This window comes from Elephantulus edwardii, unplaced genomic scaffold (genome assembly GCF_000299155.1).
Source record: "Elephantulus edwardii isolate Elephantulus edwardi_28Jun2011 unplaced genomic scaffold, EleEdw1.0 scaffold00020, whole genome shotgun sequence".
In the NCBI taxonomy this organism is placed as follows: Eukaryota; Metazoa; Chordata; class Mammalia; order Macroscelidea; family Macroscelididae; genus Elephantulus; species Elephantulus edwardii.
Window position 1 is genome coordinate 662,448 of NW_006399770.1, and position 19,664 is coordinate 682,111.

General features: G+C 41.2%; 1 protein-coding gene across 1 annotated transcript in view; it reads left to right on the top strand.

Moving 5' to 3' along the window:
• ABCA4 (ATP-binding cassette, sub-family A (ABC1), member 4) overlaps positions 1-19,664 on the top strand; it is a 246,946-nt gene that overhangs the window by 75,749 nt on the left and 151,533 nt on the right. The window contains exons 10-11 of the mRNA XM_006882479.1: positions 453-569; positions 1,282-1,479. Of these exons, the coding sequence (XP_006882541.1) occupies positions 453-569; positions 1,282-1,479 (315 nt within the window). The remainder of the gene's footprint in view (positions 1-452; positions 570-1,281; positions 1,480-19,664) is intronic.

Here is a 19,664-nt window from a genome sequence, read left to right on the forward strand (position 1 = left end):
TTCTTCTCAGAGTCAGCCATAGCTTGTTGTGATACACACAGTCAAAAGCCTTTGCATAGTCAATGAAGCACAGATAGACATTCTTCTGGTGTTCTTTGCTTTCTGCCAAGATCCATCTTACATTAGCTATAATATCCCTAGTACTGCGACTTCTTGGAAATCCAGCCTGCACATCTGGCAGTTCTCTGTTGACATTGTTCCAAACGTTTTCGGATAATTTTCAGCAGAATCTTGCTTGCATGTGATATCAATGGTATTGTTAATAATTTCCACACTCTGTTGGGTCACCTTTCTTTGGAATGGGAGCAAATATCGATCTCTTCCAGTAGGTAGATTAATAAAATGGAAAGCACTTCTTTAAATAACATGTTGCAAATATTCAGAGTTTATACACTAGACAGGAAAGAAAGGAAGTCTAAGATCTTTCTTCTTGTCTTTGTCTCTGATTTTAGGCTAACTCAACATTTGAAGAATTGGAGCGCATTCAGAAGTTGGTTAAGGCCTGGGAAGAAGTCGGGCCCCAGATCTGGTACTTCTTTGACAAGAGCACACAGATGGCCATGATCAGAGTACGGAAGGTCTTAAAGGAGGAATCAGGGAGGGGAAAGGAGGGGCCAGAACGTTTAATTTCTTTCTTTTCTCCAAGAAATGGTTAATCACAACTTGCTTACATTACAAGAAAAAAATAAAAGTAAATAAATAAATTGGAGCTAATGTGTACTCAGGAATGTATTTAGAAAACATGAAAGCTACAAAAAACCCCAAAAACAAACAAGTAGAATCTATTACCAAATGGAATCACTCTGAGTGGGGACAGTTTCTTGGGTTTATGGAAAAGATCTAAAAATTGTGCCACAAAGACCAGAGACTTCTTGAAGTCTTCTCCCTTTATGAATTTCCTTGAGGGCTTTATGTTGAAAAGTACATCTCTGCATTGTTATCCATACAGGTGCTTAAAGCTGGATAGTTGTCTTATTCTCAACTCTGCAGAGCCAGGCAATAACAATCCTATACTATCAGGACAATTAAGAGGGGAAAATTGATATATGAGAAAGAAAGTCATAAAACCACCCCCCAACACACACACACACCCTCTCTCCATTATAGAGATGCCTATATTTGGAGAAACGAGATGTGGATAGGTCTGCCTTGTAATGGAAGAAAAAAAAAACTCGCTTTGTAAGGAGCCTTAAAGTTTCTGTTTATAATAGTTTATAGTGGGAACTAGTTCAAGATCCTGTGAATTTTCTAGATGCTGTGACTCTGTTGCTTCTTCCCAAGGACACCCTGGAGAACCCCACTGTGAAAGACGTCTTGAACAGACAGCTCCATGAAGAAGGCATCACTGTCGAGGCTGTGCTAAACTTCCTCTCGAACAGTCCTCGGGAGAGCCAGACTGATGACATGACCCATTTTGACTGGAGGGACATATTCAACATCACCGATCGCACCCTACGCCTGGTTAATCAATACCTGGAGGTAAGAGGTAGCACACCACCTGAGGGCCACAGTGGGCTCCTTGAAGACAGACCATAGTTTAGCCAGAAATCCTTTAGGAAATCAAGTGCTTTTGATTTTAAGCTTTCCTTTTCCCAGTGAAGAGTACGAAGCAGAAATGGCTCCTATTCCACAACTAAACGAGTTCTCTCTGCACATATTCCATTTTCTCACAACTGTCTAAGGAGTTCTCACAGTTCATTGGTTAAGTGTTTGCCTACTAACCAAAAGGTTAGTAGTTTGGACCCATCAGCCACTCTGTGGGAGAATGATGTAGCAGTTTTCTGGCCCTGGAACCCTGTGGTTCTGCTATGTTCTGTCAGATTGCTCTGAATGAGAACCAACTACTGGCAGTGTGTTTGGTTTTTTAACTCTCATGGCTTCTCCACCTTGCTTGTTACTGTCATTGTTAGGTATCATAAAGCCGGCCCTAGCGCATAGTGACATTATACATAACAGAATGAAATATTGCCCAGTCCTGCCCAATTTTCATCATCATTGATATGTTTGAGTCACTTGTTGAGATCACTGCGTAGGGCCTTCCCCCCTAAGCGGCTCATCCTCCAGCACTTTAGGACAATATTCTGTTGTGATCCAAATCTTTCCATTGGCAGATTTTTCAGAAGTAAATCATCAGACCATTTACCCAGTCTGTCTTTGTCTGGAAGCTCCACTGAAACCTGTTCACTATGCTGGCATAGCTTCCAGCATCACAGCAATTTGCAAGCCCAACAAACTGACAGAGAAGTGTTGGATGTTCCCTTATTATTGATGTTGAGCCCACTTGAACTTACAGTGATCTTATGTACAATAGATCAAAGTCTAATGCTTGTTTAAACACAGTTTCTACTGTGCTTAATCCTATTGTTTCACTTATGTATCAGTCTGTCTCATTGAGGGTCTCCCTTTCCTTTAGTCACTCTTCACCTTTGCACCCATGGTGTCTGTTGCCAATGACTGGCCTCTCCTGATAATAGAGCAAAGTATGTGAGATGAAGTTTCATCATCCTTGCCTCTAAGGAGCACTGTGGATCCACCTCTTCTGTTTTCAAAAATCAGATTTGTTCTTTGGAAGTCCATGGTATAGTCAAGACTCTTTGCCAACACAAGGATTCAAAGACATCATTTCTTTAATCTTCCTTTTTCATTTTCCAGCTTTCACTAGCATATAAATCAAAAGAAAATACTGTAGCTAGAGTCAATTGCACCTTAGTCTTTAATGGACATCTTTAGTCTCCTAGCATTTTATTAATTTGTGTGTGTGCTCTCCCTTCACACCTGAAAGAATCACTTTCAACATAAAATCAGTAACCACTTATGAATAAGCATTTTAAAGAGGTTCTTGGAGGCAAATTTACCCAATAATATATATATATCGATTTCTTAACTGCTGGTTCCATAAGTATTTGGATTTTGGATTGTGGATAAAAAAGAATGACATCACTGACAACTGTAATGTTTTCTCCATCTATTGGTCCAGTGGTGAAGATTTTTTAAATGTTAATGTGTAATCCCTATGAATTTGCAGAAACAATGAAAATTATACAAATGTTCAGGTCTTTCATTCATAGGGTTGCTATGAGTCACCTGTGACTTGACAGCAATTAACAACAACAACCTAAAATTCAGTTGGCCTAGTGGACAGAAAGTGAGGCACTCAGGTCTGGTTTTAATTGTTTATGGCCAAACATTCTTCCAAGTGGTATAGCACTGATCTGTCCATTTACTCTACAGAGATAACTTGTGATAGCTGTGATGCTAAACACTGTGATGCTGATGTGTCAAAATGTGATAATGATTACTCATGGTGGACGGTGTTTGGTGGAGTTCCCTGATCAAAATAAGCTTGGAAAGAGGAGTGGCATCCACTTCCGAAATAGCTTGCCTCCGGACACCCTATGAACTTGGAGAAATGATGAAAATTATATACAAATGTGTAGGTCTTTCATTCATAGGGTTGCTATGAGTCGCCTACAACTCGACAGCAGTTAACAACACCAACAATGTGTAACGCACATTGATAGTGTTTGATCTGCATAACATATTTTGTTGCTGGGTGTTTTTTTCTAATCCTGATGTCACATTTTTCTTCATATAATCCAGCTTCTTCGATTATTTGCTCTGTGTACAGAATTAGATGCTGAAGTTGAGATGTGTTGTTGTTATTGTTATGTGCTGTTGAGTCACCTGTGATTCATAGAGGCCCTATGTACAACATCCCTAAACCATGCTCTATCCTGTGTCAGTCTTACTGTCTCTGATACACCTACCCCCATTATCCCAGTCACTGAATCAATCCATCTCGTTGAGTGCCTTCTTCTCTTGCACTGTCCCTCCAATCTTACAAGTATGATGTCCCTCTGTAAGGACCCCTCCTTACAACATGCCCAAACTATTTCAGACAAAGCTTCAGAATTCTTGCATCCAAAGAGCAGCTTGGTTTCACTCTCTCCTCATAGTCCATTGTATATTCAGTACTACTCTTCAGCACCACAGCTCAAAGACATCATCAATTCTTTTTATATCATCCCTAGTCACTGTCCAACTTTGTGATACATAGCAAGTAATTGTGAAGACCGTGGCCTGGATCAGGTGCACTTTAGTCTCCAGACTCATTTTGTTGATCTTCAATACTCTGCAGAGATCCCTGACAACGGTCCCACCCAAGTCTCAGCCAAAACAGAAAACACACCTTTGTATAATCCAGATGCTCCACTCATCTTTTCAAACTTTAAAGCAGCCTCAAACTGGCAACCAAATGCCTTTTTAAATACAAGGCTAAATCCAGTTGTTGTTGTTGTTGTTGTTAATTGCCCTCGAGTTCAGTACCACTCATAGTGACTCTATGAACAAAAGGCCCGAAGCTCATCTACAAAGTTCATAGAGTTTCCAGAGGCATGTTATTTAGGAAGTAGATACCAATCCTTCTTCCAAACCTGTCATAGTATGTTACTGTTTTTATGTGCCATTGAGTTGCCTCTGATGTATAGTGATCCTATGTACAGCAGCCCTGAACCCTTCCCTGTCTTGAGCCAGTTTCACAAACTCCGACACATCAATCCCTATCACCCCAGTTACTATATCAATTCATCTTATCCTGGGTCTCCCTCTCTCGTGCTGTCCGTCCATCGTTCTGAGCATGATGTCCTTCTCCAAGGACCAATCTCTTCTGGCCACATGCCCAAAGTAAGTGAGGCAGAGATTCCGAATCCTCACCTCCAAGGACTTGGTTTCACACTCTCCAGGACAGACCTGTTTGTTTTCTTGGACATCCATGGTATGTTCAAGACTCTTCTCCAGCACCCCAACTTGAAGGCATCTATTCTTCTCTGTCATCCTTAGTCATTGTCCAAATCTCTGAAGCATAACAAGAAGACCATGGCCTGAAGTAGACACACCTTGTATCTAGACTGACATCATTGCTCTTAAGCACTCTGGAGAGGTCCATGACAGCAGATTTTCCCAATGCAATTCATCTTTTGATTTCCTGACTGCTGGTGTTAAGAGTGTTGACTATGGATCCAAGCAAGCTGTAATTGTTAACAACCTCAATCTCTTCTACATCTAATATGGTACTACCAGTTGGCCCAGTGGTGAGAATCTTTGTCCTCTTGATGTTGAGCTTCAGTGCATATTGAAGACTACAGTCCTTGACCTTTTGAAGCAAGAGCTTCAGGTTCTCCTCAGTTTCAGCAAGCAAGGTTGTGTCATCTGCATATCGTAGGTTGTTGATGAGTCTTCCTCCAATCCTGATGTCACACTCCTCCTCATAAAGCCCTGCTTCCCGAAAAGATCTGTTCTGCTTATAGATTGAAGAGGTACGGGACAGGATGCATCCCTGATGCACTCCTTTCCTGATTTTGAACCATGCAGTGTTTCCTTCCTCTGTTCTGAGGACTGCTTCTTGGTCCAAGTATAGGTTTCATATAAGCACGATCAAGTGTTCTGAGATTCCTATTTTCCTCAAGGTTAGCCCCAGTTTCTTGTGATCCACACAGTCAAAAGCCTTTGCATAGTCAATGAAACACAGATAGACATTTTTCTGGTATATAAGCGTCATTCTTAAGATGATGTTGTTGTTGTTAAATGCCGTCAAGTCGCAGGCGACTCATAGTGACCCTATGAGCGAAAGTCCTCAACAATTGTGTGACTTTCATCCTCTCCCTAGGTTCATAGGGTTTCTGGAGGCAAGCTATTATGGAAGTGGATGCCACTCCTGCTTCCAAACTTGTTCTAATCAAGGAGCTCCACCAAACACTGTCTGCCATGTGTAACCATTAATGGATTTGACACATCAGTGGCACAGTGTTCAGCTTCACAGCAACCACACGTTACCTCTGTACGGCAAGTGGACACACCAGGGCTATACGACCTAGAAGAATGTTTGAACAAAAACAATGATATTGTTCAATAATTTTCACACTCTTGTCAAGTCACCTTTTTTTGGAATGGGAATTAAATATGGATCTCTTCCAGTCAGTTGGCCAAGTAGTTGTCGTCAAGTTTTCTTGACACAACTTGGTGAGCACATGCAGGACAGCATCTCTTTGCTGAAACATGTCAATTCATATTCCATTGATTTCTGGGGGTTTATTTTTTTCCAAATCCTTCATCAAGAATTTCTTTTTTTAAAATTTAAATTTATTATTAATTTCAGTAAAAATTTACAGGCACTTTGGTTTCCATTCATTCATTGTTGCACTTTTCTCTCCTCCCAACCCTCCCCCCCTAGGTAGTACACTACCCTCTTGGAAAAGTAAAAGAAAAATTCTTTCATTGTTTTACAAACCCTCCCCCAGGTCCACTCCACCATGTAGCCTTTGCTCTAGACTCCTATCATGACAAAAATACCTAATCATATATCCCTTTTAAACAGTTTTCTCTCTCCTCTGTTTCAATGCAGTATACATTATTTATCACATCTTTCTCAGTCCCTTCCCAACCCTGATGTCAGTTTCGTTTTACAACAGTGGCACTATGCAGTATTTGTCTTTTTTGTGACTGAGATATTTCACTCAGCATAATGTCCTCCAGGCTCACCCATTTTGAATAATATTGCATGAGTTCCTTGTTTTTCAATGCATCATGGTATTCCATTATGTGAATATACCAGAGCTTCTTTATCCATTTGTTTGTTGATGGGCACTTAGGTTGTTTCCAACTCCTTTCTATTGTGAACAAAGCTGCAATAAACATGGGTGTGCATTCTTCATCGATAATTTCTACATTCAGTTGGATCACCTTTCTTGGAAATGGGAACACATATGGACCTCTTCCAATCCATTGACCAGACAGCCTGAGTCATTAATGAATAAAAAAAACTCATTGATCTGAAGTTAGAACTGATTTTTTAGCTCACCCTCCAGTAAGTTTTCTGAGGCTATAAGTCACCTGCACAACTTTCTCCCGCAAAGCCCCTGTTGGACTCAAAGCCAGAGAGGCACTGCCTTTGGGTTAGCTCATCTCCCTATGGACTGTGTCAGCAGAGCTCCCTAAAGAATTCAAGATCCTTTACAACCTTCCCCAGCCACTCCTCACTCATATACACCTCCAGCTTTGCTGCACCGAGCCTTGGTTCATGCCCTCAGACATACCTAATTTATCATGATTCTATCTGTTTGAAAATGCTGATTTCTATGTCCATTACCTAGAGTTCTTTCAGTCACAAGGTGGGTTTGGTGTGTTTCTCCTCCCCCCCCTTGATGAAAAAGTGAATTCTTCAGTTGCCATAATAGTGAAGATTAGGTGGATCAAGGTGCAGAATGTCATCATGAGAACCTCAGGTCTCTCCATCATGCCTTTCTCTTGCCCTCTGTCTGACTTTGTTCTTGGCCATTCCTTTTACATTTGCCAATAAGTCAACTGCTCACAGCCCTCAGCAGTTACCTTTACTGTCAATTCCATAGAAAGAAGGAGCTGCTTGCACCACAGCATAAGCATAAGTGTGGCCTTCCAGAGTTTTCCTCTTGACCTAGTTCACCCCAGACCTCAAAATTTCAGAGAGATGGCCAGGTAAGAAAAACAGCCCCAGAGGTAAGTGGTTTGAATCTACCAGATGCTCTGCTGAAGAAGGCAGGACAATCTTATCTTGTATCATTCAGATCCAATTTGATGGTGCACACATAAAAAAATAATCTAAATTTTTTTAAAAAAGAGAAACAGCATCTGGTGACTTTGTGGGTAAGGTATTACACTACCAACCCAAAGGTGAACAGTTGTATTCTACCAGCTGCTCCACTGGAGAAATATGGGCAGTCTCCTCCCATCGTTTTTATAGCCTCTGAAAACCTGCTGGAGAGTTAGCTATTGGTCTTTAATTTGATGGTTTGCATGCACACACACACACACACACACATTAATATGTAATAAAGAATACCTTTTATCTTTTGTTTAATGTGCATATGGTATACATAGGAGATCTTTTTTCCTTGAAAAATTGTTTTTCTATATAGCTTGTGATAGTTTTTACTTTAATATGCCTCCAGGCACCCCAACTACAGACTCTGTATCTCTATGAGTGTGTGTCCTACTTAAATAGTTAATAATTCAGCCTCCAGAGTCTGAACAATAGAGCTGTTCAAATTTACATTAACTGTGATTCCATTTCCTCACCTGTAAAATTATAATATTAAGATAGTTGCTTAATAGGGAGCTTTGGTGGCCTAATGGGTAAGGAGCTGCATCACTAACCCAACAGGCAAGAGGTTCCAGTCCATCAGTTGCTCTGAGCAAGAAATATGGGCAGTCTCCTCCTGTATAGATTTATAGCCTCTGAAAACCCACCAGAAGGTCTGCTGGAGTCACTGCTGACCTGACAGCACATAACAACAACTTGCATAATAAGCTTGTTATAAAAATTAAATGAGCTAATGTAAAGCACTTGAGAAAGTACCTGGTATAATCACCTAATAAATATTAGATTTTAACCAAGCATGAACAAATAAGTAAAAAGGAGGAGGGGAGGAGAAAGGAGGCGAGGAGGAAGGAGGCAACAACACCTAAATCAGGCCCAGCCTGAGCTTCTCCAGAGATTTGTTGTTGCTGTTATGTGCCAGTGAGTTGTCTGCAACCCATAGCAACCTCATGTATAGCAGCTCTGAAGCCTGCACTGTCCTGAGCTAGTCTCACTAATTTCGACACACCAACCCCCATTTCCCCAGTTACTGTATCAGTCTGTCTCATCTGGGGTCTTTCTCTCCTGCACTGTCCTCTGACACTTCTGAGTATGATGTCCTTCTCCAAGGACATGTCCTTCTTCTGGCCATGTGCCCAAAGCATGTGAGACAGAGCTTTGAAATCCTTTCTCCAAGGAGAAACTTGGTTTCACCCTCTTCAAGACAGACCATTTGTTTTCTTGGCAGTCCATGATATGTTCAAGACTCTTCTCCAGCACCATAATTCGAATGCTTTGATTCTTTTTCTGTCATCCTTAGTCATTATCCAGCTCTCTGATGCATAGCAAATAATTGCAAAGACTGTGGCCTGTATCAGGCACACCCTAGTGTCTAGACTGACATCTTTGTTTTTCAACACTCTGGAGATGTCCGTAACAGCAGATTTTCCCAGTGCAATTCATCTTTTGATTTCCTGACTGCTGGTGGTGCTAAGAGTGTTGATTGTGGAGCCAAGCAAGCTGTAATTGTTAACAGCCACAATTTACTCCATCAATCATGATGCTGCCAATTGGCCCCGTGGTGAGAATCTTTGTTTTCTTGACGTTGAGCTTCAATCCATATTGAAGACTATAGTCCTTGACCTTCTGCAGCAAGCACTACAGGTCCACCTCAGTTTCAGAAAGTATGGTTGTGTCATCTGCATAGCGTAGGTTGTTGCTGAGTCTTTCCCAAATCCTGATACCACATTACTTCTCATAAATCCCTGCTTCCTGAGTGAATTGTTCTGCCTACAGATTGAAAAGGTATGGAGACAGGATGCATCCCTGATGCACTCCTTTGCTGATTTTGAACCATGCAGTGTTTCCTTGCTCTGTTCTGAGGACTGCTTCCAGGTCCAAGTATAGGTTTCACATAAGCACAATCAAGTGTTCTGGGATTCCCATTTTTCTCAAGATTAGCCAGTTTGTTGTGATCCACACTGTCAAATGTTTTTGCATAGTCAATAAAACATGCTTATCACAACCTGTGTGAGCCACCTACACTCCTGAGGAGCCTTGCAGTCCCATTAGTCCAGCAAATCAAAGGTAATGGTGACCACAGGTCAGTGGGAGGAATTCATATGGTTACAAAAGCTCCAATATGTAATAAGGATACCATTTCTGCCCTTGGTGAGGTGCAATGAAGAGGCAACAAAGGAGAATGGATTGAAAGAAGATTCTGGCTCAAGGTGAGCATCCATTGGGTTTCCAAGGCTGTAAATCTTTATGGAAGGAGACTGCCCATATTTCTCCCATGGAGCAGCTGGTGCATCCAAAACACCAAACTTTTGGATAGTAGCTCAGCATGTGACATATATGCTGGACTCTTTATTTGCAGCAAAGAATAACAAAGTCCTGGCAATTCATCCTGGTTTGTTTTTGCTTTTGTTCTCCAGTGTGGAGGAGTCTGGAGGAACCTTGAAAGCTCACAGCCACATGGAGACTCTCTGGGTCACCACCACCGTCACTGTGAGCGCAGTGCCCGCCTTGTCTGGAAGTGGCCGGCCAGGTTTTTCCTCTGATGTGTCTGTAGATAGACTTGAACTTCCAGTTTTCTGATTAGCAGCAGGGTATTAACAACACCTTACACCACCTGCAGACTCCAGGCATGAAAACCTCTTGCTGAAGGGCCTGAGAGTCTTGGACACTAAAGTATTTCTTTTACCTCATGAGCTGTTTAAGGTCAGTCTGAGGCTTTCTGTTGATAATGACACTTGTACTGAGGAGTTTTAATAACTTTTTTGGTTGCCTCCTTTCCTGCTTGTCTCAAAAAAGGGAAATTAAATAAGGAAAATGAAACAAAAGCACTTCAATTTTTATTGTGACAAAATATAACTAGCAAGATGTTTGCCATATTGGTCATTTCTAGGTACAAAATTCAGTGATAATTTCATAATATTCAACATGTTATACAGTTATCACTATCAATTTCCAGATGTCTTCCATCATCCCTTAGGCTCAATAACCCTTAAGAAGAAGAGATAGTTCTCACTCACCCCCTGATAAATAAAAACATGGAGATGATAGTACACTTCTAGGTGGCTGTGAGCATGAACGATGATTATTATAAACATCGCAACTGTATATATCCCTGAGTCACAAGCCTTCTTGGAAACTATTTTTTTCTCTGGTTAAAAATGTTGTATATATTTTAGCTACTCATCCTATTGTTGTAACTTTTAGTGCCATTGAGTGCAATATGAGGTTTGACTCATAGTGACTATATGTAACAGAGTAGCATTCCAAGTAATTGTGAAGACTATGACCTGGATCAGGCACACCTTAGTCTCTAGACGGACACTTTACTCTTCAGTTCTCTGGAAAGGTTCCTGACAGCAGATTTTCTTAGAGCAGTTCTTTTCTTCTTCTTCTTCTTTTTTTAAATTTCTGATTGCTGGTGCTAAGAGTGTTGGTTGTGGAGGTGAGAAAGCTGAAATTGTTAGCAACCTCAATTTCTTTTCCATCTACATAGTGCTGTCAATTGGCCCAGTGGTAAAAATTTTGTCTTCTTGATGGTAACCTTAAATCCATATTGAAGACTGCAATTCTTGACCTTCAGCAGCAAACGCTTCTTCAGTTTTGGAGAGCATGGTTGTGTCATCTGCGTAATGCAGGTTGTTGATAGTCTTCCTCTCATCCTGATGCCATATTCCTCTTCATAAATCCCAGCCTTCCAAATGATCTGTTGTGCATATAGATTGAAAAGGTATGGAGCCAGGATATACCCCTGACACACTCCTTTCTGGAATTTTAAACATGCAGTGTATCCTTGCTGAGTTCTAATGACTGCTTTCTCATCCAAGTACAGGTTTCACATGAGCACAATTAAGTGTTCTGAGGTTCCCATTCTTCCCAAGGTTAGCCACAACTTGATGTGACCCACACTGTCAAATGCCATTGTAAATGAAACACAGACAGTCCTCTGGTACTCTGCTTTCAGCCAAGATCCATCAGACATTGGCCTTATCTCATGACCTCTTCTAAACCCAGCTTGCACTTCTGGCAGTTCTCTGTCAATGTGTTGTTCTGGTAATTTTTAAAAGATTCTTTAGCAGGATTTTGCTTACATGTGATATTTATAAAATTGTTTGATAATTTCCACAGTCTGTTGGATCATCTTTTTTGGAATGTGAATCAAGATGGATCTCTTCCAGTCAGTTGGCCAGGTTGTTGTCCTCCAGATTTCTTGGCACAACCAGGTGAGCACATCCAGGGCTGCATCTGTTTGTTGAAATGTGTCAGTTGGGTCTACACAGTCAATTGCTATGCTTCAGAAAGCTTGATAATGACTAAATATGATAGAAGAAGAATTGTTACCTTTGACTTGTGGTACTGGAGAGTAGTCTTGAACATATCATAGACTGACAAGAGAACAAACAGATCTGTTCTGGAGAGAGTGAAGCCAACTTGCTCCTTGGAGGCAAGGATTTTGAAGTTCCATCTCACATACTTTAGACATGTGTCCAGGAAGGACCAGTCCTTGGAGAAGAACATCATGCTTGGAAGGATGGAGGGCAGTGCAGGAGAGGAATACCCTGCAGGAGATGGATTGACACAGTAACTGGGATAACTAGGGTAGGTATGTTGGAGATTGTGAGATTGGTGTAGGGTAAGGCAGGGTTCAGAGCTATAGTAAATAAGGTTGGTATGAGTCATGAGCAAGTGGATAGAACATAGCAACAACAACAGAGTAGAATTTCTCAATATAATGCGAAACCTATACTGGGACCAAGAGGCAGTCATCAGAACAGAGCAAGGAGACAATACATGGTTCAAAATCAAGAAGGGTGTACATCAGGGATGTATTCTGTCTCCATACCTTTTCAATCTGTATGTAGAACACATCATCCAAGATGCTGGGCTGTACGAAGAGGAATGTGGCATCATCATTGCTTGCTGAAACTGAGGAGGACCTGAAGTGCTTGCTGCAGAAGGTCAAGGACTGCAGCCTCCTATGGGATTGAAGCTCAACATCAAGAAAACAAAGATTCTCACCACTGGGCCAACTGGCAGCATCAGTATGGATGATGAAGAGATTGAGATAGTTAACAGTTTTAGTTTGCTTGGCTCCACAATCAACACTCTTGGTAACAGCAGCCACGATATCAAGAGACGAATTGCATTGGGAAAGTTGGCTGTGAGGGATCTCTCAAGAGTACTGAAAAGCAATGACGTCAGGCTGGAGACTAAGGTGCGCCTGATCCAGGCTATAGTTTTTGCAATTACGTGCTATGCATCAGAGAGTTGGACAGTGAATAGTGATAGATAGAGAATTGATGCCTTTGAGCTGTGGTGCTGGAGAAGAGTGTTGAATATATCATGGACTGCTAGGAGAACAAGCAAGTGAAGCGGGAATGTTCCCTGGAGTCAAGGATTCTGAAGCTTCCTCTGACATACTTTGGATGTGTTGCAAAGAGGGACTGGTCCTTGGAGAGGGACATCATGTTTGGCAGAGTAGAGGAGTGGCGAAGGAGAGGAAGACCTTCAATGAGATGGGTCGATTCTGTGACTAGAGCGGTGAGAATAAGTGCGTTTGCGATGGCTAGGTTGGCACAAGGTAGAACAGCATTTAGAGCTCTTGTACATAGGATCACTATGAGTCACAAATGACTCGATGGCACATAACAACAACAACAACAGTTCTCTTAGCTGTAATTCTTACAGAAGCTGAGCACTAGGTTTTTTTCCTGTGGAGCTGTTAAGTGAGTTTGAACTTTGAGTTAGCATTTAACCATGGGGCCTTATTAGTTTTAGTGAACTGACTTACAATCAGATATGACAGACCATACCTAAAGCACCAGGAGAAGGGTTCAGGAATAAGTTCTGGTACTCCAGAGGTTCCTGAACTTCCTAGTCCTCAAAGCACCTCCTCAGCTAGAGGCTTCTGCAACTTCACTGCCCACAAACCACATTGTCTTTATGCTGATCTTCTGCAACTAACGGGGGGAAAAGACAGAAATGAAAGGCATCCCTCCCAGTTAGAGGGTGGACCGTGGATAACATTGCCATTTTGAAATCCTTGCATCCTTACTGTGTGTTGTTGTTGTTGTTGTTGTTGTTGTTGTTATGTGCTGTCGATTCGCTTGCGACTCATAGTGACCCTATGTACAACACCTCTAAACTCTGCTCTGTCCTGTGCCAATCGCACTGTCTCTGACACACTCATCCCGATTGCCCCAGTCACCGAATCAATCCACCTCCGAGAGGACCTTCCCCTCCTGTGCCTGCTTCTACCCACTCCTTTCAACATCTATCTCCCATTGTCGAGCCCTTGATCTGATAGCTTATATCTAAAGCTTCCTTGGTTTCTGTCATTCCAGAATCATCAGCTGGTAAGTTTCTTATGCTGTGACCAGAGTGTCCTTACTGTGTAGAGGGGTTAATTTCTACCTATTCTCCTGTCCCTTGCTTATGCACACCTGAGGAGACTGAGGGCAAATCAGTCTTCATATAGGCAAATGCCTTAAGTTGATACACATAACAACCCTGTGACCTCCTGCCAAACAACTTCTTGACTGTTGAGTTGATTCTGACTCAAAAGGAACCCTGAAGGCTGAAGTATAACTGCCTTTTTTTAAAAAGTTTTGTTGGTTTGCTCACAAAGGTCATATGCACTGTGTTTCATATTATTTTCAACTGCCTTTTTTGCCATTTTAATTATTTTTAAAATTTCTTTTATAGGTTTATTTAGAGAGTTCATATACATTTTAACACCAGATCGTTTCCGCCCACCCGCCCCTCATCAAATTGTGTGACCTTATGATTAATCACCTACGCCCTGCCCATTATCAGCCCTCTGCTCCCACCCTCCCTCACTCTGGATCCTATAATGGTCTTAGACAATATTTATCCTTATCGAACTGAGTCAATTAACTTAGCATCATGCTCCCCAGTCCCTCCCAAGTTAGGTAGTGATTTACAAAATCATTGCTCCTGCATGCTGTGTAGTATTACATCATGTGAATGTACCACAGTCTCTTAATCCATTCGATTGTGGTTGGACATGTGGGCTGTCTCCATTTTCTTTCAATGGTACACTGCTGTGAATGTTGGTGTACAAGTCTTCGTTTGTGCCTCAGTTCTCATTCTCTCAGTGTATGTTCCAAGCAGGGGAATAGCTGGGTCATATGGAATTTCTATGTTCAGCTTTTTTGAGGAAACACCAATCTGCCTGCCAGAGTGGTTGCACCATTTTACAATCCCACCAACAATGTATAAGAGTTCATATCTCACGACATCCTCTCCAACATTTATTACTTGCTGTCCTGTTGAACTTTGCCACTGCGCTGGAGTGGGATGGTATCTTACTGCAATTTTTATTTGCATCTGTCTTATTGCCAGTGATTATGAGCATGTCTTCATGTGTCTGTTGGCAACTGCCTTTTTTTTTTAAGGAAGCAGATGGCTACATCTTTCTCCTATAGACTAAAATGAGTTCAAACTTCCAACCTTTTGATTAACAGCTGAGCATAATTTAAGCTCTGCACACTAGGCTCCTACTGTAGGAGTGTATGTTGTTCTTGGCCCTGACTCACAGCAACACCGTGTAAGCAGAACAGAACCCCGTGTGATCCTAGTCCAGCCTCGCAGTCACTGCCATGCCCATTGTTGACGATGATGTCAGTGTTTCTTGTTGATGCTCTACCAAGCATGGTGGCTTTCATTAAGACTGATCCATTTTACATATTTATGTGTGCCTTTGTTCATAGAGTATAGTGTGAAGTATGCTGGGCTGATAACCAGAAGGCTGGCTGTTCAAATCGACCAGTTTCTCCATAGGAGAAAGATGGGGCACTCCCCTGGGAGCCCCAATGGAGGGTCACTATGAATTCGACTTGATTCAGTGACAATGAGTTTGGGTTTTGATAAGTTTATTTAAATATATTTTTTTGTTCTGAAGAAAAGAATAATTAATAAATGTAATAAATCATTCTTCTACTTGCCCTATAGTTAAAACAAACTCTCCTCTTTGATTTATTTGTTTAATGAAAGATTAGGCCTGGCATAGATTAAATACTACTTAGATTTCTTTTCATAGTATATTTGAATATCAAGTCTTAAATTTCACTTCAGGAAGCTGAATTCAGTTAAACTTTATATAAAAAATACCTCTGACCAAGGCATAAAATTGGACTTTAACCAATAACAGCTACCTTGCTCTAAGTCTTAAAAAACATGCCTACATTAACTACTTTTTTTTCCTGCTGTCCACACAGTTATTAAGTCCACACAGTACCTAAGTATTATCTATGTGATGATTCTGTTGTTAATAAATTATCAGGAGCAGAATTTTTAGATTAATCTTCTCTGTACTTTATAAACTCCTGGCTAAGTGCCACTACCTCTAAGTCAAGTGTGTGCTTAAGAAGCATATGCTATTTTGCAGCCACTAAGAGCAAAATAGGATTAAGGAGATAAAACTGTTGCTCATGTAATGTGTGTTCAGAGTCACTTATATAGCTATTTGTATATTATCTGTCCTATTGCTCTCTTTCGTTGAATCATGGACTCTAGATGGGAGTTTATGTGAATTAAGAAGAGGCTAAGACAATACAGGCAGTATTTCTCTCTATTGTACGTAATGGCACCAGTGACTTAAAGTTGACATGGTGGCAGCTGTCAATCTCTATTCTGTTTACCATCTACCTTAGGCATGTAAAAACACTTTCAAGGGGACCTCTGGTGGCCTAGTGACAAGAAGCTGCACTGCAATCCCAGAGATACACGGTTCGAATCCACCAGATGCTCTGCCGGAGGAGGAGCAGTCTCCTCCTGTACCAGTCAGATTTGATTTGACGGTACACACACACACAAATAAAATTTTTAAAAATTTTAAAAAAAAACAAAACCAAACACTTTCAGTGTTTGGTGAAAGTAAGGCTTTGATAAATGTGAGCTGTATTTGTGGAAGGTAAAGAAGAAAAAAAATTGAGAATGTCTAAAATTTGTAGCTTGAGAATGGTGGATGTTGGTGACATTAGCTAGAGCAAATCATGCTACCCTGAATTAGTGAGTGCATGTTGATGAATGTATGGATGTTAATGACTTTAGCCAAAACGAGGACAGGTTTTGTGAGGAGGGAGAGCATCAGTTTGATTTTTTTTCTTTGACTGGTTGGATCTGAGGTGCCTGTAGGTCCTGTGGGTAGGGTTGACCAGCACTTAGGGTAACTTTGGAATTCGAAGTTTGGTGGCACTGGTCCATAGGTGCCACTGAGCAATGATGGACAAGAGCGGGCTGATAACATATATTTTAAGGGCTGTGAGGGAGAAAGGCACTTGCTTGCTTTGAGATCAGGATAGATGAGTTACCTTCATGTTTGGTTATACAGACATCCAGTGATGCTGCTGGAAGGCTAGGGAGAAATTGGGAGAGCAGGAAAAGGAGGCATATAGAAATCTACACATTTAAAGAAAGTATTATTTCAAAGACCATAAACTAGATCGTAAGCAGCTCACAAGCTGTGGTCTTATTTTGTGCCTTTTCAGTCTGTCTCAGTCATAGACTGGACTGAGGAAAGAGAGAACATACAGTAGGGTGGTTGGGGCTGTGGGTGTAGGGAAATTATTTAAACTTGTTGACGCCTGAGCCTGCTGTGAGCAGGCAGTATACTGGACACTTTTACACATCCTGTCAGGTAATATTCCCAAGGACATGATAAACATTGTCATTTTACAGATTTAAAAATGAAATACTGCTTAACCTCTTCAAAACTGGATTATCTTCCGCTTAAAATTTTTTGTTAGGACATGTTTTTATTAAGGAGGGTGATTTGAATTAAATGAAATTTTGTGGTTGTTCTGTTGTTGTTGTTGTTACGTGTCGTTGAGTGGCTTGCAACTCATAGCAACCCTATGTACAACATCCCTAAACCCTGCTCTATCCTGTGCCAATCGCACTGCCTCTGACATACCCATCCCGATTACCCCAGTTACTGAATCAATCCACCTCATAGAGGGTCTTCCCCTCCTGCGACGTCCCTCCACCCTCCCAAGCATGATGTCCCTCTCCAAGGACCTGTCCCTCCTTACAACATGTCCAAAGTATGTCAGACGAAGCCCCAGAATCCTTGCCTCCAAGGAGCAGCCTGGTTTAACCCTCTCTCGGATGAATCTGTTTGTTTTCTTGGCAGTCCATGATATATTCAATACTCTTCTCCAGCACCATGGCTCAAAGGCATCAATTCTCCTTCTATCCTCCTTACTCATTGTCCAACTCTCTGATGCATAACAAAGAGATAGCAAAGACCATAGCCAGTGTCAGATGCACCTTAGTCTCCAGAGACACACCATTGCTCTTCAGTACCCTGGAGAGCAAATTCTAAGACAATTAGTAGGCCACATATAATCAGAGGAGTCTCTGATACTAGAGTTGGTAGGATGAGGTCTGTTTCTTCAGATTTGTACTGTTTCACAGACCTTCACTAAACAGCTGATATACTAAAAGTAGGATACCAGGCTTCCACTAAGCCCTAGAGGCAGAAAATATAAATGGCAAAATGTATCCCATTGGTTACAAAAGGGTTAAAAGTACCACAGCAGGCAATTCTAATGCAGATTTGTCCAGCTCCAATGAGAAAATTCTTTTCCCTATACTTATGTAAAGCACATTAGTAGGGGACTCAATAAATATAAGATAAAGCAATGGATATGTTATATCCACTGGATAAGTAATGGATAGATTATATGATGAGTCTGATGAAGGCAGTTATCATTATTTTGTAATATTTTTTATTTTCATCACTGGTAGGTGCCATTGAGTCGGGTATGACTTATTGTGACCCTATGAACAGCTGACCTGAACCCTGTCCTATCCTGTGCCAGCCTTATCATCTCTGAAAAACTGGCACCTATTGCTAATGTCACCATGACAATCCATCTCATTGGGGGTCTTCTTCTCCTTCACTGGCCTTCCATCTTTCTGAGTATGGTGTTCCATTCTAAGGAATAGCCTCGCCTCACTAAATGTCCAGAGTATGAAACATAAAGGTTCACCATTTTTGCCTCCAAGAAACACTCTTATCCTGATTAATTATTTCCTGCTAAAAAAAAAGGTCTAGATTTCAAGTACTCGCTACCATCCAGGCAATACAAACCAAAAGTGAAGCTCCATTGGGTTTCTGAGGCTATCCATTTTCACAGGAGGAAAATTTCATGCCAGTGTTCCTCTTGTGTTCTGGCTGGTCAATTCTGATTAGCAAGCCAATATGTTATACACTATGCCACAAAAATTTCTTTGATTTAGATTGTTAAATTTTCAAGTCAAGTATAACTCATATTAACAATATTAACAACAGATCAGAACCCTGTCATATCCTGTGCCATCTTACAAAAATATTTTCGTTTACTCCATCATTCATACATATATGGATAAATGGAATTAGTATTTGGCCCCTAGAAGCTCACATTGTACTGGGAGATAGAAACCAGTTGTTAACTAAAAGCATAAAAGTGAAATCTCAAAGGATTGATGGAATAATAACCCACTATAGTTTAACAGAAAAAGGCTGCACAAATTCAAATTCAAAACATTGGAAATCCTTCAATTACCGACAATTTTTCTTCCAAGTTAACTCTGAAATCCCACCTTCCTCTTCTCCACAGTGTCGGATGTGGATGTTTGTCCCATCTCTTAGCAACACGGCTGGCTCCTAGCTCATTACTGGGTCTGCAGTCTCCTGCTGGTTCTGTTCAGCTTTCACTCTGCCCCTGGTGAAAGCTTTCTGAATTCCCAATCTCACCTTAACGCACTTACCTAAAGCTCCTGAATGACTCCTCTGGGCTGTAAAGGTGAAAACCAAAGACAAACCAGTGGCTGTGAGTTCCAGCTCTTGGCAACTCCATGCAGGTCAGAGGAGCACTGAGCTCAGTGTTGTCAAGTAACTTCTTTCAGCTGTGAGTCACCATATCCTTCTTCCCAGGCACCTCTGAGTGAACGCAGACTACTAACTTTTGGTTAGTAGTGAGCATGTTAGTGGTTTACATCACCTAGAGGATCCTCACCAAACCAGCTG